This window comes from Anomalospiza imberbis, chromosome Z, assembly GCF_031753505.1.
Source record: "Anomalospiza imberbis isolate Cuckoo-Finch-1a 21T00152 chromosome Z, ASM3175350v1, whole genome shotgun sequence".
Classification (NCBI taxonomy): Eukaryota; Metazoa; Chordata; class Aves; order Passeriformes; family Viduidae; genus Anomalospiza; species Anomalospiza imberbis.
In genome coordinates this window covers 48517727-48544639 of record NC_089721.1, presented here as the reverse complement: position 1 = coordinate 48544639, position 26913 = coordinate 48517727, and the positions used below count along the sequence as shown (strand labels likewise).

The 26913-nt window shown below is 41.0% G+C and overlaps 1 protein-coding gene across 4 annotated transcripts in view; it reads left to right on the top strand.

Moving 5' to 3' along the window:
* Positions 1–26913, top strand: part of SEMA6A (semaphorin 6A) — a 128986-nt gene that overhangs the window by 83360 nt on the left and 18713 nt on the right. For 2 of the 4 annotated variants that reach the window (XM_068176435.1, XM_068176436.1), the window contains exons 12-19: positions 3888–4043; positions 5433–5609; positions 6325–6465; positions 6554–6634; positions 8554–8612; positions 10377–10397; positions 10530–10580; positions 17455–17619. In XM_068176435.1, coding sequence (XP_068032536.1) covers positions 3888–4043; positions 5433–5609; positions 6325–6465; positions 6554–6634; positions 8554–8612; positions 10377–10397; positions 10530–10580; positions 17455–17619 — 851 coding nt within the window. The remainder of the gene's footprint in view (positions 1–3887; positions 4044–5432; positions 5610–6324; positions 6466–6553; positions 6635–8553; positions 8613–10376; positions 10398–10529; positions 10581–17454; positions 17620–26913) is intronic. The other 2 variants (XM_068176437.1, XM_068176438.1) reach the window with 2 other exon arrangements.

Sequence of the window (26913 nt, the reverse complement as noted above, 5' to 3'; positions counted from 1 at the left end):
TCATGTATAGTGATACTGTTGTGTTCCTTCATGCAGGCTACAGAGGCTTTTTAATAATTTGAACAGCCTTGTAAGGTGCAGATACAATTATACATGTTGAAACAGTAAAGTAAAAATTGAGTTGAATTTGGATCTAAAATATGGAATAGAGATCTTTCCATTTAAATGAGATTTGTGTAATATATATCAGACCAGCATCAGATCCACTTGATTGGAATAATCACTTAAGAGTGGTGTGAGTTACACAGTTGTTGCAAATTGGTTCAGTAATGGATATATCTCATTACAAAGCCTGCACCAGTTCTGCAGTTTGCTGTTCTATGATTAACATGCAGTTTAAGTGTCACAGTGGATGATTTATGGAGAGCAAAAAAGAGCATTCCACCAAACTGGAGATACAGTTTGCCTCACTCCTTCTATGATTTGTTTTTCCCACTTCCACTTGTTTGCATGCGTCTCTTCTACTACATTCTTCATATTTCTTACAAGTACCATTTCAAACAAGTTGCTGTTGACAGACACTTGTTAACTCACTTACACCAATGACCTTTTGCTGTGAGATATTGAGATGCATAGAGATAAATCAAATTCATTTATCTCACTTAAGCTTCACCACTTTATTGCATATTTTACATTGCTTGTGATATCTTAAATAATTTCAAAGGAAAAAAACCTCTGAAGTACTCAGTGCAGTGCCGAACACCTCAGTATAAGAAGAATATAAAGCTCTGGGAGTATCCAAAGGAGGGCTACAAAGATGATGAAGGGGTTAGAGGGAAAACCATGTGAGGAGCAGCTGAGGCCACTTGGCTTGCCTGGAGAAAAGGAGACTGAAGGGAGACCTCATCACAATCTACAGCTTCCTCATGAGGGGAAGAGGAAGGGCAGACACTGATCTCTTCCCTGTGGTGACAGTGACAGGGCCCAAGGTTGGACATTAGGAAAAGGTTCTTCACCCAGGGAAATGATTGGGCACTGGAACTTGGGCTCCCCAGAGGAGTGGTCACAGGACCAGTCTGACAGAGCTCAAGAAGCTTTTGAACAACACTATCATGGCACATGGTGTGATACTTAGGGTGTGGGGCCAGGAGCTGGACTTCAGTGATCTTGGTGGGTCAGTTCCAGCTCATGAGATTCTATGAGTTTATGAAGCTCCATGGTGGACACTGAGCTTCTGCCTAATCCAAATTTGGCCTATCATGTTTTGGATTTGACAAGTGTAGTATTACTGTACTGTCTGTGTTCTAAAGCTGTCATTCAAGAGAAGAGCTTGGAGGTGACTGGAAAATCTGGTAAATTCTGTGTCTGTTTTCAGTCTGAGCCATGGTAATGCAGCTTCTAGCAGTGTTGCAGGATTTTCTTCTTCATTTTGCAGTGTTTCAAACAAGTTGTTGACACAATGGTCTGCCTTGGGAGTCCAAGGCTGCATGATGACTCCAAGGTTATTTGTTTGGACCTTACTGAGATATATTGGCAGGGAAGGGGAAAAGAAAAAGGAGAAAGCACTTTTAGTGGGAAAGAACAGAAAGTTGCATTACGGATTTGGGATGAGCCAATAGCAGGCTAATTTCTACGATAAAGATGGGATAACATTGCTCTTTCTAAGCCTGAAGGACATAATGTGAAGCGAATTGTGAACAGTGTTTCACATACTATTTAGCAATCAATCTGCTTAGTAGAAATTATCATTACTTCTAGCTCATGTACATGACAGGCACCTTTGAAATAAGGTAATTTTTATCTGGGTTTTTCAGTATGATGCAGAAACATTACTGCTCCCATTGATCCTAACATTACTCAGAAAACTACCAGAACCATTCCAAGGTGTCGCTTCCCTGTTTGGCCAGACAGCAGGTTTGCTCGGATTTATGTTGACTCGACTAAACTAGTTTTGAGATTAAAACAGATTTAATCCAATCATGCTATTAGGATTTAGCAGTAAGTAGGCCTCCAGATTAGATACACAGAAACTGTAGACATCACGGTGCCAGAAGGTGCCAGGCTGCTCCCTCAAGTTCTCTGGGAATGTTGCCTCATGGGTCAATGCCCTTGAAAGGACCTAGGAAACCAGTCATGCCCTTGATTTTTCCTTCTCTCCATCTGTTGCTGGTTCTACCTGCAATTACAATACAGCTAAAGTATTTTGGATATGAAGTGGCAAGAGCACACATTGTCTTCATGTAATGTTCCTTGCTCAGCTCTTGTGGGACCAGACTTGTTGACACAGCTAGTTCCTTTGAGTCCTATGCTACCTTCCCACACAAGATTTATTTACCTAATATTTGAATATTTATCTAAATCTGAGCAACACAGATGATAGGGCCAGTCCTGTATTTTGTTCAAGTTGACATTACTCTTGATGTCAATGCCTTTACTCACAACAGAGTAGATGAAAATTGGATGATGCAATATGTTTATGAGTGAGTGGTCCATCTTTCATCTTCCCATCTCACACTGGCTGAAAGTTTTGAAGAATCATAGTGCTCTAGAAAATGGGATCAAATGGGCCTTTTATTGAAGAAAATTACTTACCCAGTATTAACAAGCAAAATATTTTGCTGCTTCTTTGAGAGATGGCCTGTCCAGGCAAGAAGATTGCACTATGTCTTAGGAGCAGGTAGATTTTAGAAATAGCATGAGCAGATTTGCATTTAAGTTGTTAAAGAACGGCAGATAACTTTTCAGTGGAAGTTCTTAATGAGCTACGATTCTTAAATCATCTCATCCAAATTGAACAAAGGGTAAAACCAATGTTTACATAGATGCTATTTTGTTTGTCTTCTTCAGTAGTCTGTTTTCTATCAGATGTGACTAAAAGTAGCATTCTTTCATACCTATTAAAAAAAAAATTAACTTTCTACTGTATTATAGGGACTGCTTTTAATCCAGGAGAGAGAATTTAACTAGGCAAGTTACAGATCAGAAAACACCTGTTCCATTGGGAAGCATCAAGCTAAATGTGCACATGGTGTGATTACATTCCATATGAATGGATAAATTACAAAACTGTGTGTAGTGGTCCTGATGAAAAAATTACTTTGTGCTTATAAGTGATTGTCCTAGTTTAGGGCAAATTTGGGAGAGAACCTCCAGGAGGAGCCCCCAGAAAGCACACCCCCCCACAGCCCCTCCCCCACCTGGTTCAGGAAGACCTTCCTCAGAGAGAAGTGGAAAAAAACCTGTTTATTTAACAAGCAAACCACTCCCCAATACAAAAAAAAAAAACTCTTTCACCGCTCTGAAGAGATGACAAATTCAGAAAGTCTCTCCTGGGAGTGGTCGCCCAGTTCTCAGTCTCCGGCGCTGGGGAAGGCAGCTGCAGATCACAAAATGCAGGCTCTCGGTGTTTCTTGGTGTTTCCCAGGTCCCAGTCTGGAGCAGGTTCAGATGGTATTCAGGAAAGGGAAAGATAAAAAACGGTCCAGGGTAAAATTGGACTGCCTAGCTCAACTAACTAATAAGCAAAAGCAAGGGCAAAGCGAAAGCAAGCAAGCCAGCAAGCCAGCAAGCAAGCCTAGCCTCTCCTAGACACAGACCATGGGGCTAGGTGAGCTGGCTGATAACAAGACAAAACAAACCTTCACTTTTCAGAGTCAGTCCTGAAGGCACAGAACATAATATCAGGCATAAACAGAACACACGACTGGGGATACAAGCACCATAACGTCACCCTAGGACAGTGACACATGAAGTCCTTTTGAGTGGAGGACAGAGCAGGATTTTAGGCTTCCCTTTGAGGTGCTGAACAAGTCCACCACACTTATCGATCCTCTGCCAAGTTAAACTCCTGTAAAGCACATCATATTTCAGTGAGAGCTTCATCACAATAGGAAGCTTGCCCTCAATGTCAAATAAGTTTTCTGGCTTTGCTCTTTTGTTTTATATAGGCCTGGTTGCTGTGCTGGCTCTACATCATTAGAAAAATATGTAACATCTAATGAGTTCCCAGATGATACTCTGAACTTCATCAAAACACATCCACTGATGGACGACGCTGTACCTTCCATTGTCAACCGACCCTGGTTCCTGAGAACAATGGTCAGGTACGTGCACCAAGTGGTAGCTGTCAAGTTGTGCTAATAGCCTTGCTTCAAATACCCTCCAACTCTGTACATGTCCTTGGTGTCCTGGGCATGAGTCCAGCTAGAAATGGTGGCAGAGCTGAGCAGCTGCTGCAGAACTCCCTGAGGAGCTTTCAAGATAGGAAAGACCTCAGTCTTTTCCAACCGTGCTGTGCTGAAACCGGATGTTGTAGGAAATGCTGTGTGGGGAAAGTTTAATCACCTTTTGACTTATGGGTCAATGTTTGAGACAGCTCCGTAAAAACTTCAGGCAAGGATCAGCAGACAGCTCAGGAATACGTACACAGGATACAAACACATCTGCCAGGATATGTTCACAGGATATGTAGATGTCTGTCAGGTTATGTACTGGTAACCTTTGATGCTTGCAGAAGTGTATAGGGCAGAAATAATCACATAATCTGCATCCTTTCTATGGCAACAAGAAAAAAATAATAACAGATTGAACAAAGACTCATAAATCAGCAAGTGTTAAACACACCATCCCCTTCCTATCAAAATACATTCCCACTCTCTGCTGTGGTCATTATACTACTTACCTACCCTGCAGCAGTGAACAGAATAATGTGACTAACTTTTACCATATTTTCTTCTCTTCCTCTGAACAAAGGTAGAGTATTGTGTTGGACACTTAGCTCTGGAAGGGTCTGACTTGTTTCAGTAATGTATCTTATGTCAGGTTTTTCTGTCAGGTTCTATACCTCCAACCAAAGACAAGAGTAGCAAGCTCCACAGAGTGCTTCCCTTTGATAGGCAGTGCCATCTAATTGATACCACTACTTACTATTAACCACCACTATACTTGGTTTTAATAAATTGTGTCACCCCAAGATTTGATTTCACCTCAGTGCTGAGCTTGCTTGGTGGAGGTCATGGGATTATTTTTAGTGGGTAAAATGTTGTCTAGTGTCTTACTCTTGCACTGACACAGCTTTTCCTGACAAAACAAGTTGAACTTAGCTCAGCTGCTTTTAATGTGACAGAGCTTGAAATTTTAAAAGCAGTTCACTGTGCTGATTCTCTATCCCTGTCTGAAGAAATCACCAGGCTTTTGGAAGGATAATTCCTAAACGTCCTCGGGCTCCTAGCACCCTTTCAGCTTTCTGAACTTCTGGACACTTCTACTGGCTATTGGATGTGTAGGCATGCAAACACATGAAAATCCCCCAACATCTGGGGAGCCAAATTGGTACAGTCTGTGTTTAAAGTCAGGTAGGAAAGTGCTTAAATGTGTCTTATGGTTGCTAGAAGTCTACCATACATTTATCTGATGTGAAGAAAGTGATTAAAGATATGACAATTCTGTGATTATCTATGTGATTTATCTGTGAAAATGCTCTATTGTTTTAGATATCGCCTGACCAAAATTGCTGTTGACTCTGCTGCTGGGCCATATCAGAACTATACCGTGGTTTTCTTGGGGTCAGAGAAGGGAATCCTCCTGAAGTTCTTGGCACGGACAGGAAACACTGGTTTCTTAAATGACAGCCTTTTCCTGGAGGAGATCAATGTTTACAATCCTGAAAAGTGTGTATCTGATTCTTTGTACTCATGTATGGGTGACTTTGGACTTCTGATTTCCCAGAGAATAATTTGTCCCATGGAAACGGAAGTGGTTAGAGAAGCCAAGGTTTTTTGTAATTTTAAATTGTTTAGGGAGGGGATGTCTGCTTATCAGTCTCTACATTGCAATAAGATTTTTTTATTCAGTCTATGTAGAAAATAACCCATCATATGCAGCAGCTGATGGATAATTAAAAATTAAGTTCTGGAAAGGAAGATTAATTTTCTAATCCTATAAAAACTCCAGATTTCTCTCCAAATAATGCAACAAGCAGCAAGCTGCTCTCCAAGGGAAATTTTCCACATTTCAGTCTTCCTCAAATATGCCTAAAGGGGGCTTTGAAGTGAGCCATAATCATGCAGAAATTTCAGCTACTTTGAGTGCTGGAGAAGAATAAACACAAAAACAAAGGGCCGTCAGAAACTTGTCTGGTGGTTGTCACTCCCAAATTCTTAACTATCACGTACATTTTTAATACTTGCTTATATGTCTGTCAGTATTTTTAGTGGCTGTTGTGTGTTCTTTTTCCTTGACTTGTTCAATTCTACCTTTCTTACAAATTGTTTGGCAGAAGTTTCTGTGATCTTATTTTTTCAGCCTGGGGGACAATTAAGGTTTCCCCTGGCTTCCCAGCAGAGCCCACTTGTAATAACCACATCCCACTTTTATCCAAATTAGGTGCAGCTACGGTGGCATGGAGGACAAGAGGATCATTGGCATGCAGCTTGACAAGCCCAGCAGTGCTTTGTACATCACCTTCTCCACCTGTGTCATCAAGGTTCCCTTGGGACGTTGTGAGCGTCACGGCAAATGCAAAAAGTACGTGTTTTGTGGTGGCTGTCAGAGGCCTGGGCAGTGGGCAAGCTGGAGCACTCCTGAATGCCACCTTGTGCTCTTCTCTCCCAAGGACCTGCATAGCATCCAGGGACCCGTACTGCGGATGGGTGAAGGAGAGCGGGGTGTGCACGCAGCTGGTCCTTGGCTCCAAGTGAGTAAGGGCTCTGGCTGGATGAACCATGAAGCTCTGGCAGTGGTGCCAGGCAGTCTTGGGCAAAGCTATTTGAAACATGAGGCTTTTAGAGAGGGAAAAATGCGGGAAATGTTTGTTTCTATCTTATTTGCATTCACCTCTGAAATGTCTCACAAATTTTTTTGATGTGAACAATCAGCTGATTGGTAACTGCTGAAAGAGAAGGAAGAAGAAAATGAAAGAGCTGTATTAAGGTCCGTGTATTATTGAAAGGAATGAATTGAATGGATATGTCTGGACCAGCCTACACTGGAGCCATCACAGCTGATTAAAGAGGCAATAGAATCCAAATTAAATTACTGAAGTAATTTGTCCACTGAAAACAAAACCAGTTCTTCTAATTTACTGTGCATTACTAAGAGGAATAACAGAGCACAGTAAGGGCTTAAAACAGTTTACAGAAGTGCTGGATCTCCCCTTGCTTAACAGGAGAATTTAATTATTTTATGATAATGAAAGTCTGTGAAGGCTACAGGGAGCAAACCCACTTCAGAGATCACATTTCTTGGCCACTTCTGACACACCACATGACTGCCCACTCTGAGCTATCAGCTATACTCCCTCATGGTAGTAGTGGAAGTGTAGCACAAACATCACAGAGCCTTGACAGCCCTACATCTGACGCCACTTGACCCTGCTTCTCTACAGGTCCTCAGTATCTAATGGACACATTACAATCCCTGTGCTTCTGTCTTGTTCTTAATTTGCTGATTTCCACCATCTGCTGAGGATGCTGTAGCTGTATGTGTCTGTATATGCTTGACTACAAAAGTGTGGGCTGTTTCTGATTTGACATTTGGTAGGATAGTGTTAAAATGCACCTGTGTCTGTATCAGGTTTTTCATCACTCCAAAAGTGCTTGAGGCTTCTTCAGCTTCCATGGCAAGTTGTAGGGGACTTCTATACCTCGCTTTTAAAAGCAGTTCCCACTTTCATCAGTAGATCCATCGAGACAGAGGCTGTGCAGCTTGCTGTGAGGAAATACAAAAGTGAGCAAGGCAGCTCATGTTCTGTCCAGTGCTTAAGAAGGAGGTCCAGATCATCTGTGAAGGTGTCTGGTGAAGTTCTAAGCTAGACAACAAGAGGCAGAGATGTTAGTCTTCGTCCTGGAGTAGATGACAGTCGAGCAGGTGTTTTAAGAACACACACAGAGTTAGAATGAGTTGTCTACAAGGGTAATTATGCCTCAAGGGCAGGATCCTAATATAGGCAAGAGCTTGTGTTTGGAAGTTTCCAAGGTTCTTGTCATTCACCTTTGACCACATAGCAAGTTCGAAGAACAGCTTCAATAGTTATCCAAAATCACAGAGAGACTTGGGAGCATAAGCTGAACACGTCAGTTACAAAAGCATGTAATTGTTTGTCAGTAGAGTCCCTGAGTTAAAGGGAATACCTTTTGTGGGATGGACCTTATGCCCTGCAGCCTCATCTGGTGCTGTACCTAAGTGATTGCTGAAATGCAGGCTTCTTCCTCAAGCACAGTACCTGCCTAACAGGTTGGCTTCCTTTTCACACCAAAGTGCCAGTGCACCTGATCTACTCTGTGCACAGGTTAAAGTAGGGTTACAGTTGCTTCTGATAACATCCTATATTTAACAGTTTAAAAAATACAAGTCTTTTCTTGCCTTGGTAACAAGGCACGCTGTGGATTTTTAAAAAGTCATAATATAAAGTATCATCAGAAACCAAGAAATCATTAAGCAACAATGAATAGCTCAAGTGTGTATGTTACATTTTTTCAGCCTTTGTGTGGAATTTCCAGAGAAATAGCCAGTTTCACAGCAGGGATTTATTTCAATTGAGCATGTGATAATTTCTTTCTGGTTATGCCTATGACTGTTGTTATTCATACTGTTTTGTTTTCTTCTATTATTTAGACTGGCATTTGAACAGGATATAGAACGTGGCAATACAGATGGCCTGGGCGACTGCCAAAGTAAGCAAAGCTTTTACCTCTAGTTACCATGTGTCACAGTATCCTTCTGAATGCCTCAAATCACCATTACCTGTCAAGCATTCTTTTGTAGCAACATAAGCCCCCAACAGGGACAGCAATGTAGCTAATGGTGCAGGTTCAGAAGAGGAACTGTAGTTTAAATGTGTTTGAGGAAAATACCCAGTTCATGTGATTTATACAAACACTGGACTTCAGAGTGGTTGCATAATAAGAAAAGCTCAGCTCTAGAGGATATTGATTACAGCAATGGCATAATGAATTCGGGTCATTGTCTTTATTAGCCCTGGTTGTTGGGTTGTTAATGTAAATGTACAGAAGTGGCCTGGTTTCTTGGTGTAGTCTGTGATTTGGACTACATTCCCATGCAGCACAGCGAGACAGAGAAATATATCTTCAGCTTTGGATCCTGATCAAGAAATGACAACTTCTTTGTTTGTGAATCTTAGGGAATTTTACATACAGTCTGGAAAACCTCATGGTATTAAGGGTCAGGTACTATTGGCACTGCCTAACAAATTTTAATGGTAAACCTTAAGTACTGACAGCATGAGCTGGAAGCTTAAACACAGTCTTTAAACATTTACAGCTTTGTACTGAAATGCTTAAAAGTGCATAGCTTGCACTGCATGCAAAGAAACCTTGCTGATTTCTGAGCCTTCAGGAATACCAACATCTGTGTTCAGGATAGCTCTTGTTCCAAATGTTCTCACCACGGTTGGTTTGATTCTGAGCTCCAAATATTATTTATAAACCTCATGAAATCAAGACTTGCAGTCTTTTCAGTGTAATTTGCACTGATGCAATAAACTGATGAAGCTGAGGAATCAATGTACAGTGAGAGAGTCATTACTTCTGCAATACAGAGAAAAATAACAGAGGGCTAGACTGTGCCATGGTACATAGTGTGGGCCAGACGCTCTGGAGAAAGCCAGAGCCTTCTCATGCCTTGTGCATCCTTATTCAAGAGACATTAATTACTCTGATCACTGGGCTTGAAGGAATACAAGGATTTCAGCCTCAGGACCTAAAATAGGGTCATATAGACTGTCACAAACATTTTTGACGGAGGTGTACACATAGGCCTCCTCTCTGTTACCCTGTAAAATGGGTTAGCACCAAAATCAGGCCAGTTCCCAGCTGGTGTGTCTTTGCCGTTTTCAGCCAGTTCCGCTCTCCTTGGGCAAATAGGTTAGGCAGGAGTGGAGTGTATCTGATATCAATTACATATAAAAGGAGGGTAGGAAATTATTCAGGAACAGCACATTGTGCTCATGGAGAGAGATCTGCTTCTGTGCAGAGAGCAACAAAGCCTATACCCTGCTTAAATCCCTCTTTAGCCCTGAATGGTACATTGGACCTTGACACCACAGGAGTAAATTTCATTCCCTGCTAACACAGCTGATTTTATTACTTCCTGTGATCTTGGGTCACCTGAGTTTTGTCCTCATTGACTCACACTGCTGGCTGCATCCCCTGCAATACCTTGTCTTAGACTAGGTTTTACAAGGAAACGGGGGATACGGCCCTCCTACTTCAGTACCTCCTACTCAGAGCTGATCATGAGCACTTTCAAAGCCAGACATTGTTTTTGGGTATGTCTGAATATTAGTTTTGCCTGGGTCCTTAGCATACAAACCACTTGCTTATAAATACCAGCTGAAACATTAACACTTATTAGCAGCAAACTACTTAAAAGAAAAAACAAGCTAGAAATAATGATTTTTCCCATTATTTGTCTTTCAGATTCCTTCGTAGCCCTGAATGGTAAGGAAGTTCTTAGTTTCAATATTTATTGACAACAAATCCATTTTAGAGGAATCACTTTTTACTAAACTTTTAAATATTTTCATACTTTTGTTATATTTAATGTTTCTTCCCAATTTATTTTGTTCATAGACATTTCAACTGCTCCACCTGATCAAAAAATGTCTTACTATACAGTGTATGGTCAGTTTATGAGTGTTTTTAAAAATTCTTCCCAAATCCTTGTGTTAGGTAGTAGTACCTGTACTCAAATAGTTTTACTTGTTTTGTCTTGATTTTGAGGGCCCAATTCACTAATCACAACTAGGATGAAGTCATACCTCTTGGTTTTCAATCCCTCTTTTCTTGTCTTTCCTCAAAACTGTCTCCATTGAATTAAAGTCAGATATGGCCTATTTTAATGGCATGCCAGAGGACATGATTACAAGCATGCTTCATCTGAACACTCAAAGAAACATTTGGGTACAGTGGTGCATCTTATCTGTTCACCAAAACAAACAAGATAGTAGCTCACATCCCACTTATGAGCTGTCCAGGCTGGTGTCATTACTGCTACAGCAGCCAGTCAGAGATACCTTAGGGGAAGCAGAACTATCCCTGGGTTACAAAAAGATCTCTCATAAGGAAAAATAGTCTTTTACCCATGTGGTTTGAGACTAGATTATGCCTCAATTTCTGAAGATTCTTGTCACTTCTAGAGTGAGTAATTTATGTTGTCCATTCAAATTTACATAGCAAATTAAATGACCTGAACTGAAGAGGATCATTTCTGCAAGCCTAGAGTAGTAGGTTCCCACGAGGCAGCTGTTAATCTGTGCTCACAGTGCTTTCTACCACTTTGTTCTGCATATTTGGAAGTAGATTATACTGTTTCTTGGAGTGGAGAATAAATATCTTCATGAGGAGTCACTGCAGAATATATAATCACTTTAAATTTAAACCTAGACATATATTGCAATAGCTGTTTGTACAGATATCCTGAACAAAGACAAGTACTCACAAGCTAAGAGCTGCCAGTGAAGTCAATGGCAAAATTCCATGTGGGGTGGGAGCTTCCTTGTGAAGTTGCTTTCAGGCTGTACAAGACTAGCAGTTCATTAGGGCTAGATCAAATTCATCATACGTTTGGCTGAATACAGCAAGAGGTAGGTTATTGTGAAGTTGTGATGAACTTTTAATTGATCCTTTCATCTGGTACCTGCAGAGTATGTAGGTATGAAACTGAACCAATGACAGCTCAGTACAGCAGAATATAAATAACTGGAGGCCCAGTAATGCTGTTCAACATTGTAAAAATAAAATCAAATTCCCCCTACTGTTTATTACCAGGAAATGAAAAAATGAGCAGGTGAAACTTATTTGAATGTATGGTAATGAAAACCAGTGAAGGGAATGTGCAAAATCAAAGGCAAGCTGAGACTTCCTGATATATGGAAGACTCACAGTTTCATCTGCAGAGACGGTTTATACATTCTTTCATTGTGAAATTGCTGTATTTCTAATGCACAGAGCAGTAATTAAAGAGTAATAATAAAATCCATACTGCTGATTAGTATAGTATAGTATAGTATAGTATAGTATAGTATAGTATAGTATAGTATAGTGCTGATATGCCAGAAATGTTCTAGATTTCCTGCTTTTAAGTGAATTCCATAGTCTGCAGAGTTGTAGCTGTGGAACTGTCGTTCTGGATCCTGCCAGCTAGATTATTAGTAGATACTTTAGTAAAAACAGATGTTTTAATCTGACCAAGAAAGCAGAAAAGTGTTTCAAGTGAGCAGCAGAGTGAAAAAAGCTGTAGTCCAAGAGAGTACAGTTAACAAAAGAGAGTACATTTTACTGTCTAGGCATGTCAAGCCCAAAAACGGACTCCATAAATGAAGCCAGCCTATTTAAAATTATTTTTAAAGTAGGACCTTACAGACAGGTGCAATGGAGAAACACTGACCCAGCATTAACATGGGTTCCCATTCATGTCCTGTCTTTTATGGTTTATTTCATTGACCCCTCTTAGGTACATCCTGATAACATGTTCTCTATGCAAGTCAGCTCCTCCATTTATTGGTTTAGGTAAAATACCTTTTCTGATATTTTTGCAGTTGGGCTTTCTTTTCATCTTCCACATCAGGGTGAAAAAATTCTAGGATGAGGTAGTAAACCAGACTCGGTAAACATGTTCATGTTTGCCAACTGCAGAGACCAGTCTGAGTAATTTTGCCTCTTGAAAAAAAAAATTTATGAATTATCTATTTTGATGTTACTGCGTACAGTTAAATGCAAAGGTAAATGGTATGTCACAATAGATTAAGCCTCAGAACACTGGTACCAGAATACCAAGTGAATGCTCAGTGGGCTGAATATACCCAAAGTCATCTGAAGCTCCAAAATAAGTCATAAGGCCTGATTCTCTTCACTTATGCCACTATAAATCATCCTCCTTCAACAGACTTACTGCCAATCTGTAGCAGTGTGAATGAAAGTAGAACCAAGTCCTTAATCTTTGTATTCTTGGCACCAGCCTCCTCCTGATTTCAGCACATGGGCTCTCTTCCTAAGGCAGTCTCACATGATCAGTTGCAAACAAGTGCAAAGTCCACACAGGTGACTCTATTGACACCCAAGGAGAGAATAGCAGACTGAAGGTCTGGATGCAGAAAGTCAGAGAGAAATTATGCAGGAGATTTAAACAAGGAGATTAAACTAGATCACTCTGCAAAAGTCTAAGCAGTTTCAATTACCTTTGGAAACATCAATACTTAGTGAACTGGGCCCTTATATTACCCCCTAGCCATAGTCCTTTCTCCTTCTATAGTATTGATGTAACTTTCCCTCTAATTGTCTAATTAGATTTCTATAGCTGTTACTAGGACAGTGTGCAGATATCTTAACCTCTGAGATTCTAGTGACTTGTGCATATTAGACCAACTATCAAATACTGATAGTATTGAAACTCTGTCTTTGTTTTAAACCTGAAAAAAACTCTTTACATTTTACAAGTGCACTTCAGAACAAGCTATAGTTTCAGAAGTGCAGCCTTTCTGAATCATTATCTGCACTTGTAGGCACTACGTGGTTTTACTCTGCCTCTGTTACTTGATTACAGCACTCCAAATGAAAAGTTTTTCCAAATAATGGAAGCACCTAAACCAGATGTGTTTTTTTTAAATGTGTGTGTTTGATTTTTATATGTTTTCTTTAAACAAAGACATTTGAAAAGAATTATGTGTACAGTTATTTGGATGCTTTGTTTTAAAACAAAGGCAGAATTGTTTTTTCAGTTGTTTTTGTATTAACCGTTATTAACACAGAGTTACTGGCCACATCTCAGATGTGCTAAAGTCTCATTAAATTTCAAAAAAATTTATTTGCAATTTAGAGTGGTGTAATGGGAAAAAAAGGCCCACTATATGTTGAGAACTATATCGTGCATTGTAAAGGCTTGATAATGGCTGTGTGTGAGAGGGCCAGGCCTGGGTTGCCTGCCACTTCAGTCTTTTCTCTGTTTATAAGAGAAACTTAAATAGGTCATACATTTGTGGTGCTACGCTCCTCAGAGGTGAAATTCACCCAGTGGGACTGGCTATTCAGGCACTTACAGGACACTGTGATACTGCTTACAGGAGCAGTATCACCGCCTAGTAGTAAGTGTTTGCAAATACAGCTCTGACACAACTGGGACAGGCTATTAAGGTTTAATCTGCTCCTGCCCTGCTTCCTCAAAACCAAATGGAAGAAAGTTTGTCTCAATTAGCTGTGTAAGCTTGCTTCTCAGTGTGTACTAGACTAATATATTAGTAACAGAGAGAATAAATATACTGATTCCTTGTGTTTGTGTGGAACCCCTCCCTACCTAGTGACCATCTGGTACACATTAATAGTTTCACAAAGCCGTAGCTTTCCATTACCGGGAAGTTCTCTGTGTATTGGCAACATATGGTTCAAGAATTTTTTTTTCCCCTGAAAAATGTGTCCCTTAGGCATATACTTCCTCTAGATTTCTGTATTATGAAATGTTTTTCTTTAACCATACTTATAGCTTTTCCCCAGAACTCTTCCTTTAAGCACATTTAAAAGTGCAAGTGTCTGGAAATAGATATAGGCATATAAATGCATATCAAACACAGGCACAAAATATGATTGCTACTTGGCAAGATTTTCTTCTCTTTTACCTCCTTATCAAGCATTGACTAATTACTTTCTTATGTTGAGTGCAGCGCTGTGTGTAAGCTGACCAAATACTGTACACATTATTGTTGTTGCTGAATGGGGTATTATCTTGAAGACTGGAGCCCCATGAATGTTTGCACTGTCTTTAGGGAAAAGAAAACATAAAAATTCCATAATTTCTATTTTCTAGCCTGTTCTCTGCCCCGTTATTTGTCTTGTTCCTTGAGGATGAGCACAGGAGTTGACAAGCGTAAAATAGTGTTGGAGTTAATGCTTTCAGGATCCAGCATAGTCTTGCTTCAAGAGGGGGGGTGTTTTCAGTTGCTGGACCTCTACCTGTCCCTTTGGACACAAACAGTCCCGCTGCAGGACTGCTGTGGAGCAGGCAGGACATTTGGATTGGAGCTCAAACGTAGTCCTCTATCTGTGTGTTACCAATGTCCCCAGCCATGATGGAGCTTATGGAAACCTTTTAAAAGAGAATAGCATTTGGCTTCTCTTTTCTATTTGGGTGACATTCAAAACTCTGCCTTAACAAAGCACAACATTTAATTTGCTGCTTTAAAGAAAGATGGCTGGGAGAAAACACACATTCTACCATGAGAGGGTAAAAAATAATCCAATGTCCTTGTCAGTATAAAACCTTCAGATGGACATCCAGAGCTAAATTATGTTAACAATTTGTTGTAGTTGAAGTTGTAGCTTCATAGTGAGAACACCGTAAATTTAACCAAGTTTCCTTCCTAAGCATACAAGTTAAAGGAGTTCATTAGGACCATGTCCTATACGAAACATAGTCCAAAGTGCTCCCATATATAATTTGATTCAGTAAATCAAAAAAGCTCCTCAAAAGCTTGCAGAGGCACACAGACATTTTTTTACTCTAAAGTTACTAATATTCAACAGGGTTTCTTTAAATCATAGCATCTTAATAGAAGTTGCAGCATTTTGCTGACTTCATCAGTAGTTCAACACCATGAAGCTGGTGAAAGGGCTGGATAAAAAGAATCATGTGGGTGCATCTAAAAGCTTGGGGACATTGGTGACCAACATAAAGATTTTTGATTGTTGAAGTAGAATTGTGGATCTACGTTCATCATTTCTCTCTAGACTTCTGAGAGCTGGGGCTGTATGGCTTTAGAAGCCATTTAAACAGCATTTTTGAGATGCAGCTTTCAAAAGCTTTATGGTTGTCCAGGAGCTGTTTAAAATAAACTAAAGGAGCACAGGCTCTACCTGCCCATCTCTGTGCCTTCTATGTGAGGCTTAAATTTCACCTCCTTGTGCTGATCTCTCTCTGTCTCAGTGAGTCTCAAATTATTTTTCTGAGCAGTGAAGCAAGATCAAGGAAAGGAGCAGGGAGAGGGTCCATGCTAGGGCAGCCTATAGCCTGGTGATAGGACTCCTCTCCCAGTGAGATTCATCTAAGGAAGGAAAAATAATTTGCTGGGCTGTTCAAAAGGAGACAGAAGAAAGGAGGGCTGCTGTCAGTCTGTCTAGTGTTATCTGACAAAAAATGTTATATGCCATTCTGTCTGTGAATAATCCAATTCTGTTGGTTTGTGTTTGAGCATGTGTCAGAAACCCTTTTTTTAATGGGCTCTTTAAGAAAAGTAGGTAAGGGGATATAGCTACTCCACATCAAATTAAGGAGGCCCAGAACTCCTTGAATCCTGATGAAAATAACTCACTTTTTCACACGTGTCAAAAGGAAAATTTCAGAATGGTTTTGAGGTAAAAATGTTGTGGTGTGGACGGCATTTGGTGCCCTCTCCCCAAAGCAGCTGAGCCACTGGAAAGTCCATGTGCGAGCTGTCTTCCAGAGACAGTAGACTTCAAGCATCTCAAGCATTTTAGGTGCTGATGTACTTTTCAGATCCAGCTGCAAAGAGTGTATGGGTCTGCAAACATGCTGCTGTCCCATGAAAACCACATTTCAAATTGTGCTGTGTTTCCAGTGGGGCAAGTTCTCTGAGTGTGCTGTTTGTTGGGGTGTATATGATATGAAAGAAGCAGATCAGTCTTGTTCAGGGCAACAATAACAATGTCTGGAGCATTTGTAATGGAAAAAAGGCATGTGAAACTGTTGCTACTCTAGGTGCCGGAGCTGCCTGGAGACCGGGAGAACACAGAGAGCCGCCGCAAGAAACCTCAGTCTCAGCTGCTGCTGGAGTCAAGGGTTCTTGGGCAGATTCACGTGGTGAGGCACTGTCTGCACTGTCAGTCACTCTGAGTAGAAATGGTGCTCAGTCTTATGCTTATTTCAGAGCCATTTTGGGCCATCAGCTCAGACAGGACCAATAGTGATGGTGCAAGCAGGTGTGAGCAGCTGGCCCGGGACATTTCTCATCTGGAAAGGAGCGCTGCAGTGTGAGCACACTGTTGTTAGGCAGTCCTTCATTCCCCTGGGGACATGAGGTAAAGTGCCTCATGATGTCACCATTTTGTAGTTCTTCTGGCGTTCCTATTCAGTTCCAGCCATTTTGGACATTGTTCTGTTTTACATTGATTTTTTTATTTGCTTTTTTACTGAGCCAGTGTCAGACAGCATGGGCTGACTCTTCAGTTTCAGTCAGGCATGTGTGCTGAACCCAGCCAAAGGATGCTTGACTCAGATGAAGTGTGCTCACCCTCTTTCATAAGCATTTAACTCTGTTGAGAAACACAGAACTGCCAGCTCACTGGCAGCACCTTTTAGCACCCTGATCTGGAAGGTTCAAATCCCCTTTTCCTTCAGAGTCACATTTTGAAGGACTTTTGAAGCATTACTCAGTCTAAGACAAGACATTCAAGGAAGCAAAGCAGTCTGTACATCCCTGAGCATGGGGAGGTAGCGTGGTAAGTGACTAATGAGACTTGTCTTCCCTACCTGTATTTATAATGTGAACAGGACACTCCAGTTCCCTAGTCCCAAGCACCACCACTTCTGACTCTCGCGCTCGACAGGGTTATGATGCTAGGGGACGCATGCTGGATTGGAAGGATCCGCTTGGTTCATCTGAAAATACAGATCCATATGTAGCAGTTTCATCCCATAATCATCAAGACAAGAAGGGTAAGGCCTTGGAAATGACATCCTGTGGTGAGGAGGGAGGGGGAGGAGGACTAAAGTGTAACTGCTTCCAGCTGGCTCAGAGTAACATGTAATGAAACTCCCGTGCTATAATTAAAAGCTTATCGTAAAGTCTGAAACTGAACAGCCAATCTTAGACTCAGTCCTAGATAATTCACTGCCTGAGGAAACCACACAAAACAAACAGAAGTGTATGCCTTTATAGAGAGTTTTGTGCATGTGTATGGGAAGGAGGGAAGCGGGGGATTTAGCTCTCTTTAAATTTGATATGCCCTGTTCTCTGACAAAGCAAGATCCATGGCTTCCTATTGTTTTTAAGGATTAATTTTTACATTGCCTTTCTCTGAATTCCCAAGGCAGCACCACAGTTATCAGCTAATTTCACATTATTTCCATCTCTCAACAACCACAGAATCAGAGAATCATGAAGTGCTTTGATTTGGAAGGGACCATAAAGATCATCTTATTCTAACCACCCCCTGCCATGACCAGAAAGACTTTCCTGTTGACCGGGTTGTTCCAAATCCATTCAGCCTGACCTTGAACAGTTTCAGGAATGGACCATCAACAACTTCTCTGGGCAACCTGTTGCAATGCTTCACCACCCACCCTCAGAGTAAATAATTTCTTCCTAATATCTAATTTAAACCTGACCTCTTTCAGTTTGAAGCCATTTGCCTAGTCCTATCACATGCCCTTGTAAAAAGTCCATCTCCAGCTTATATATCCCCCTCTAGGTACTGGAAGGCTGCTATAACATCTTCCCAGAACCTTCTCATCCTCACCCTGAGCAACCCCAGCTCTCTCAGCCTGTCTTCATAAGAGCAGTTCTCCAGTCCTCTGATCATCTTTGTGGTCCATGTCTTTCCTGTGCTGGGGACCCCAGAACTGGACACAGCACTCCAGGTGGGGTCTAACATGAGCAGAGCAGAGGGGCAAAATCCTCTTCCTCACCCTCCTGGCCATGCTGCTTTGGATGCCGCCCAGTATACATTTGGCTTTCTGGGCTGTGAGTTGCCCTGACTCAGGTACTTTGCACTTGGCCTTGTGCCATGGGCCTACTTCTCAATCTTGTCCAAGTCCCATCCTGTCCTTCAGGTGCATCAGTCACACCACACAGCTTGATGTCATCTGCAAACTTGCTGCAGGCTCACTCAATGCCACTATGTCATTGATGAAGAAATCAGTCGCAAAATTGACCCCTGAAGAACACTACTTATCACTGATCTCCATTCAGACCTCAATCCATTGACCACTATTCTCTGAATGAGGCTGTCCAGTGAATTCCTTATCCATTAAATTGTCCACCCATCAAGTCCATCTCTCTCCAATTTAGAGAGAAGGACCATGTCAAAGGCCTCACAAAAATCCAGATAAATGACATATGTAGCTATTTCCTTGTCCATTGATGGATTCTCTCCACCAGGCTGATCAGGCAATACTTGCCCTTGGTGAAGCCATGCTGGCTGTCTTGAACACCTCCCTGCTCTCCACATGTCTTAGCAGAGTTTCTAGGAAAATATGTTCCGTGATCTTCCCATACACAGAGGTAATGGGACTGACAATTTGATAGTTCCCAGGGCCCTTCTTTCCACCTTTTTTTAAGATGGGTACAATATTTACTGTTTTCCAGTTACCTGACTGCCACACGTTTCAGATATCATAGACAGTGGCTTGGTAATTAAATCAGCCAGTTCCTGGGACTCTGGGATACATCTCACAATGTTCCATAGACTTAGGTATGTTCAGGTTCTTCAAATGGTCCCAAACCTCATTTTCTCTTACAGTGGGAGGGACTTTACTCCCCCAGGCCCTGTCTTGTGGACCAAACAGTCAAGAGGCATGGGCAGAGAGGTTGCGAGAGAAGACTGAGGCAAAATTGTTGCTGAGTGCCTCAGCCTTATCCTCATGCCAGCCTTGCTTGCCAGGTGCAGTACATCTTCTTCAACCTTCCTTCCTTTTCTGGCTGACATACCTGTAGAAGCCCTTCTTGTTATTCTTGGCATCTCTTGCCTAGTTCAGCTCCAACTACACCTTGACCTTCCTGACCCCATCTGTACATAGCCAGACTGTGTTCCTATACTCTTTCCATGATACCTGTCCCTTCTTCCACCACCTGTGCATTTCATTTTTGCCTTTTAGTTCAGCTAAGCAGGTCCCAATACAGCCGTTCAGTCCTTTGTCTTTCTTGTCCAATTTCTTTCACCTGGATTTCAGTAGCTCTTCCCTCTTGGGAGATATCCTTAAAGATCTGTCAGACCTCTTCTGCTCCCCTGTCCTTGAGGGCAGTTTCCCAGGGGGTCCTACTGACCTCCTTGAAGAACTGAAAGTTTGCTCTTTTAAAATGCAGGGTCCTGGCTTTACTCTTTGCCTGACCCATATGCCTGAGAACTCCAATGCATGATCACTGCAGGCCAGGCTGCTGCCATTTGTGACATCACTGATCAGTTGACTGAGCTGGTGACCATCAGGTCCAGTATCCCAGTACAGATAAGGAAAGCCTGCTCTAGTTTAACCATTGAGTAAACTGGGAGTAGTCCTAGTCACTGGTGCTCAGACCTGAGCAAAAAATTCCTTTTAGAGTGTGGTCATTAGTGTACATTAAATGATGCATAAAAGACTGCTCATGGAGAGGTTCTGTTTTGTTTTTCACACACCAAAAGGTAGGGATTTACGTGTCATTTCACAGTGCTCAGATCAGTGCTGAAGCACAGGAGTCTAATAAAAATCCTGTCCTTTGGCTTCCATTCCTCCTTTGCTGCACATATAGAGAATTAGGCAGAGAATTGCCAAAATTTCCTGCTTGAACATAGAGAAGAAGAACCTTTTCTCCTATGCGGAGATGGTGGTGCCCCTCATTGCATCTTGACCGTCATCATTCTTTCAGCTCCTTTTAATCTGTATGTCAGAGACTTTAATATGGTTCCTTTTAAAAAGGGGAGTTAGATTCAAATAGCCCCACTGCCTAGAGAGATCTGAATCCTTGTTATTCTTCTCCAGGGTGTTCTTAGATCTCTTCTTTCAATCTCTGTTGAAGATGTTTTTCTCTGTGTGGACTAATTAAGTACTCAGTGTATCAGAAGGAAGATGAGTATAAGCAAAACTCACTGAGTGGTTAAGGCATTCACCAGGGGCAGGAACACACGAGTTCAGTTCTTTCTGCTATGAATACTTGATACAAAACACTTAAAATATTAATTGAAATGTGGATTCCAGTCTCTATTGTTCATGCATTTTATATGAAAAAGTCATTAGACAAAAGCATCAGCTGTTCATAGAGAAGTTACAGGCTTGCCAGACCTGATGCTTTGCATTGTCTGCCCAATCTAGTAGGTTACTAGTTTCCTCTATTCTTCCCCCTCCATCTGACCCACTGACCCTTGAATTCTTTGCATTACTTGTGGAGGTTTTCAGCAAGGAGTGATGAGCACATTAACATCACAAAACAGTCTTCAGCAGAGCTACATGAACAGCTGCTGGTGGTCTGGACCCAGACTGTGACCTCAATGCCTGTCATTCATTACAGCCCCAGATACACAATGCTTCCCATAGTCCAAGGATATCTGGGGTTTCTCACTGAATTCCCCAGGACTGACCTCAAAGAGCCTTCACAGTCCCTTACCATAAAGGCAATGGGCATCACCTGACTGGCCCAGCAGAGACAAAGCCTGAAGCACTTTTCCAGCTGAGGAGGTTGGTCAAATTCGGCAGGAGATACCATGGAAAATATTAATCTAATAGCCTTGGCTTTTAGTCTTATTGTCAGGAAATTGAATATGAAGATTTAAACTCCCACAGGCAGAAGATGTAAACTTGTCCCCCACCTCCCAGCTAATTAGCTCTTCCTACAGAGAAAAGGAAAAACTACCGCTGTTTAGACAATTTCTTTGAAGAGCTTCATGCTGTAGATTTTGGGAGATTGTGGGAGAATAACTGCAAAATCTAAACCAGAAAAGTGAATTTCTAGAACCAGATCAGTCTTACTTGTGTGTTAAACACAGAGCCTCTTTGCACCCTGCAGACCTGGAGGCTGCTGAGCCTTGGCAGAGGAAGAATTTCAGGTGGTCTCAATACTCAAACTCAAAACCTTAACTTCAGATGCAAGGGAGTGAAAGTACTGAAGACGAAACCTCACACTCCAATTTTAAACTCCAGTTTAAAATCCAGTTTAAGCTCAGTTTGAGATATCTTCTTTTTTTAATTCCTTGTCCTTTGCTCTTCATTTGTAGAAATGCAGTTAAGAAAAAGGGGTATCACTTAGCAGAGGGAAGGCAGATAAACCTGCATGCCCTCCTTCAGATGGCATCTGATTTACCTAGCACTCCTCTTTCATCCCAGCAATATCAAAGGTAATACTGACAGCCAAAAAAGGAGGATCTTTTCTTTCTTTGTCCAATCTCTTGGTAACACGTGTTAAACAAAATACTTCAGGCAAGAAGTATTTCTTGTATTTCAGACATTTCTTAGAAAATCCAATGTTCCCACTTCTGAAAATAAGCGGTATCTTTGTCTTCTTCACCCTGAAAGTGGGAGATGGAAGGAAGGAAGGAAGGAAGGAAGGAAAAGGATGGATCCTTGTACACAAATTCTGCTGCTGCTGCCAGACAAGGGAGTGGTGTCAGAAACCACCAAAAGTGGGAGATCTGCCCCTTTATCAACCCAGAGATGGATATGCATTTCAATAGCACTGTTTGCTGTGTGGGTCCCTGCTTCACAAGTCTTCTGAAAAGCATTGCTTAATAGATGGAAAACTAGCTCTTAAAAGCATCTTGTATGCCACTAGCAGCTTTCAGAAGAGCATCCAATGAAAATATTAATAAATGTATAGCTGTTGAATTCTAATCATTTTCGCTTCAATTCACTGACTGATGAAGTGGCTTACATTGAATACTTCCCTCCCCAGGGAGTGATGGTTACCAAAGAGCCTTATAAGCACTTGACAGGGTTATTTAAATATCACGCATTCTTTGGTGCCTAATTATGAATATTGACAAAGCTGGAAGCAGTCTACACCCATCAAAACAATGGCGGCAGAGGTGACCGCATGGTTGTTCACCATGACCATCCACTTGTGTGTTGTTACTTCTTGCCTTGCCCAGTCAGAGCCAGTTGGTTCCAAAATTCTACTGAGTTGTTGTTTCAAAAGGGCAAAGGATAGAGTCCTTACACAAAATTAAATCAATAAATGTTACACTTACAATGCTTTTATCAATCCTTTTATCAATATTTTGTGTCCACTTTTGCTGTGATTTCTTTTGCTTTCACACATTCACAAAGAAAATTTTATTTTTAAAATATTTTCTCCTTGTTTTGCAAGGTGCTTTGTGTTTTTCTTCAATGGTTGTGTCTATTCCTTTGAGCAGTGTTTTCTTTTTTTTTTCTGTGCTCACAAATGGCTTCTTGCTGATTGTACTAATTGTATAAGAATCCACTTGCTGTTTTCTTTACTGTAGCACAGTTGCTTTGCTGATGTCACATCCATCCATGTGCTTCACTCTTAATTCAGTGCAGGCATCTTGGGGAATATCTGTGGGGGTGTGAAGACGGGGTTCTTTAAAAGGGTTGACTCATGGGAATGTGACATTTGTGTGCCACAGCTTTAGTAACTAAACATACTCTGGGACTCTTGTTTCTGAGCTACATCACATTTCTTGCCAAGATAAAAATGTGTAGTCCAACCCATAGAATGGGAATTGTGCATTGCCATCACATTGGCATTTTCATTTTGGCCATTAAGGAATCTGCCCTTTATATGGCAGGGGAACAAAACAAAACAAAACAAAATTTAAAAAAACAAAAAAAAAAACAAAAAAAAAACCACACCACTGTGATTGGGCAAATTGTAACCCTCTTTCCTATTCTCCCATCTCCCCAAAAAACTAAATTAAACCAAACTGAAAAAATCCAAAATAATAGCACATGTTCTAGAGTACATTTATGTTTTGTTTTCTTTCTTGCTGTGTTTTAGTGTTAATTTAATTGTGTTTCTCACCTTTGTTGAAACAGTTTCCCTAACCTTGCTGCCTAACCTTCCCCTCTGCTGCCATTGTACTTGGTGTTCCTCCTCCACAGTCGGAGTCATGAAGCTCCTCTTGTGGAGCACTCCAAGGCTTTACCCTCCACACCTCAGTAGTGCCATAGTGCTGCATCCCTCTGTAGTCGCCTACTAACGAAGTGGGGAGTAGAGATGTGCAGCTCTTCGACAGGGCCTCCATGAAGAAAGCAAAGTGGTTTTCTTCAAGAGTAGCTGGCCCTGTCCCTCACTACCCTGCTGCCCTTCTCTGCTGCCTCCCGTCCTTCCTGCGTCCATTCAGAAATGCCTCATGCTTTTCTAGTACTGGGTTCATTAGTGCAAATGTAGCCAACAGCTCAGTTTTCTTACACATTCCCTATCTGCCTGAAATCTGTGCCTGTTAATCACTGTTTTGATAAATTGTTTGAAAATTCAGGTTATGATTTTGTGGCTCTGCTACAGCTTCTTTTTCACAGCATTCAGGTGGAAGTGGCTGAGTTAGGCACTGAAACGGCAAAAATGTAGTGGTTAGCAGTCTTTAATGTTTGTATTCTTACTTGGCTCAGCAGTCCTTAGGTGAAGATTGTGAGTGTTATCTCCTTTCCTTAGCAAGCCTTTAGTTGATATCCCTGTAACTAAGGTAAAAAGCTGATTAGAAGTGGGGTGTGATGAACACAGAGTTAAGAGTTGCTGGTTTATTTGGATATCAAGAGGGCTTCTTTGGAGACAAAATCTGGTAGCACCTATTATTTAATAGATTGTATAATCAATATTATTATTACCAATAACTGCAGCTCTTCCTCCGGTACATTATTAACAACAGTCAATTTCTTTTTTTGGAGAGGGCTGTGCTCTTAGGGAGCCCAAGAGCCACTCCTTTCAAAACTTGCCTCCAGAAGATATTTCATATTGTATACAAGTGGCAGTGTTACTAAATTTTACTGTGATTATCGCTGCTTGAAAGACTTGCCAAGTGCTGACAATGCTTGTCTCTGGAGAGTCTGCAAATGTTCAGGCAGATTCTGCTGCAGTGAGACAAAATTATAAGAAACTTCAGGTACAGTTATGATAAAGAATGTAAAGTGCTGATATAACAAGATACTTTACAAGTAGACATGAAATGAGTGGGGAAAAAATCTGTGACAAAACAAAACTTCGGAATTTTTTTTTGCATAAATTAAACAATTAATATTCATCACAGGAGAGCTGAGTTTTGCATTGAGAAGTACATTTTGAAGAGTATGTTTTTACACAAAAATACTGTTATATGCTAATATGTACAAGGATCTAGAAGGTTCAAAACAGTTTCTATATCAGAGAAAATAGAGGAATGTTATGATGTTGTTGGCATTATATAATAAATCAGATGAGGAAATTAGGAATTGAAGTGGCACAATAATGTGTCAAAACTTAGGTTTTGAGTCAGTGTTTGCAAGTCTGAATGGAAGGGCTTAGACTTTCAATGTGTGGAGGTGAAGCAAATACTCAGTATTTCATCAGTGCCATTGTCCTGACACTGTCAGAAGGAACTGATTGATACTAATACAAGTGTAAGGCCAGTGGGAGGAGTTGCACCATAGACAGTTCTGCCTGGATGGGATTGGGAAGAGATGTATTCACCCAAAGCATGTGCATCTGTGGGGAAACTATGCAAACACTGCTATTCTTTCCCGTATCTCAAACCATTGTATGTACAAATATAAAACAGTTACAAGTACCTTGCAGATCACTAAGTTTCAAATGCTGAGGAAACAATGAAGATTGAATCAGACCAGATCCTTCTTTTACTATACTTTTAAGTTTTCTGCCCAGAGTCTATTAAGTTGTGAGAAAGGGAGTAGAGAATTTGCTCTGATTCTATTTGTGGTTCTGTAGCATTTGGATGAGATTTAGGGTGAGAGGTGTAGTTACAGAGTTGTAGTGTTTCTGAAAGTTGTTTTGCCTAGACAGCACGACGCAGGGCTTAGTTCATTTAAACTTGTATAAAGCTACATCTAGATTAAAATGTACTGACTTCTCATTAGGATGAAAACAGAGGTTGGTTGGATGGGTCTATGCTAAACAAAGCTCTGTAGATTTTTTTCTGAAATGTTCTTAAGTAAATCAGCATCAGTTTACTGTAAACATCCCTGTTTCCAGAGGGAGGCCTTATTTATATGCTGGTTGCTTGGTTGGAATTTATAAAAAAAAAAAAAAAATTCTTTTAGAACAACTAACCCTATATTTGCCTAAAATGCCTCTAATAAACAACTTGTCCAGGAGCTGGATGTCTCATAAACTAATCCCAGCATACCTACTGTGGGGCACTGTTTCAGCACGATATCAAATAAACACCTGAAAGCCATTGTTAGCATTTGAATGGGACCAAATTTCCCAGTATAGTTTTTAGTGGCCAGACACCTGAGTCACTAGACCAGGCTAATAACTCACAAACACACCAGAAGATTGATGAGCTCACCACACTGGAATGGCTGGTGTCCTGTGACATGCAGCAGGAGGGCTGTGCAGTAAGGATTAAGGGAACACACCAGACTTGTCCAGAGAAATGACACTGATCCTTCTTCTGTCTTGCATGTATGAGCTGTCTGTTCCCATGGCTAGAGACAGCTAATTATCTCAGATTACATCCTCAAGTTCAAACAGTGACAGTAGTAAAGTAGATGCTAATTAATAAAATGGAAATTGTATATAAAATTCATGAAAGAAGAATGCTAGAAGGATGTTTCTGACAGCAGAGTTTCTTCAGACTTGTTTTTATGATATTTTAGTAAGTTTCTCTGAGAACAAGAGTGAAGAGACGGAGCAGAGACAAGGCATTTAGAAAAGATGTCAGGAGCTAAATCCCTGAGCAGGGCCACATCTTTAAGCCAATTTTAGTCAAACAAGGGGTTATTATAGAGTATGGGGCAGTGATTTAGTATGCCTTCTTTGTGACTAAGTCTGCATTTCAAACCTTATGTAAAGAAAGCTCCAGCTCATTTAGTCACAGATTTCCTATAGTGGCCATCTGAAAGTGGAAAGGAAAGGAACAGATTTAACTGCAAAAGACAGGCAAGGATGAGGAAATCAAGATAATGGTGGGGTATATTCCAGCACACACCAACTGCCTGTACCACACTTAAAGAAATGCCTATACTTTAGCACTGACACTCACTTAACATTTTCAGAATTCAAAACATTTCTGCATTTCACTAACAATACAGATTTCAGATTTAACTAGCAGAAGTGGAAACATTGAGTGGCAAGACTAGAAGCAAAAGCCA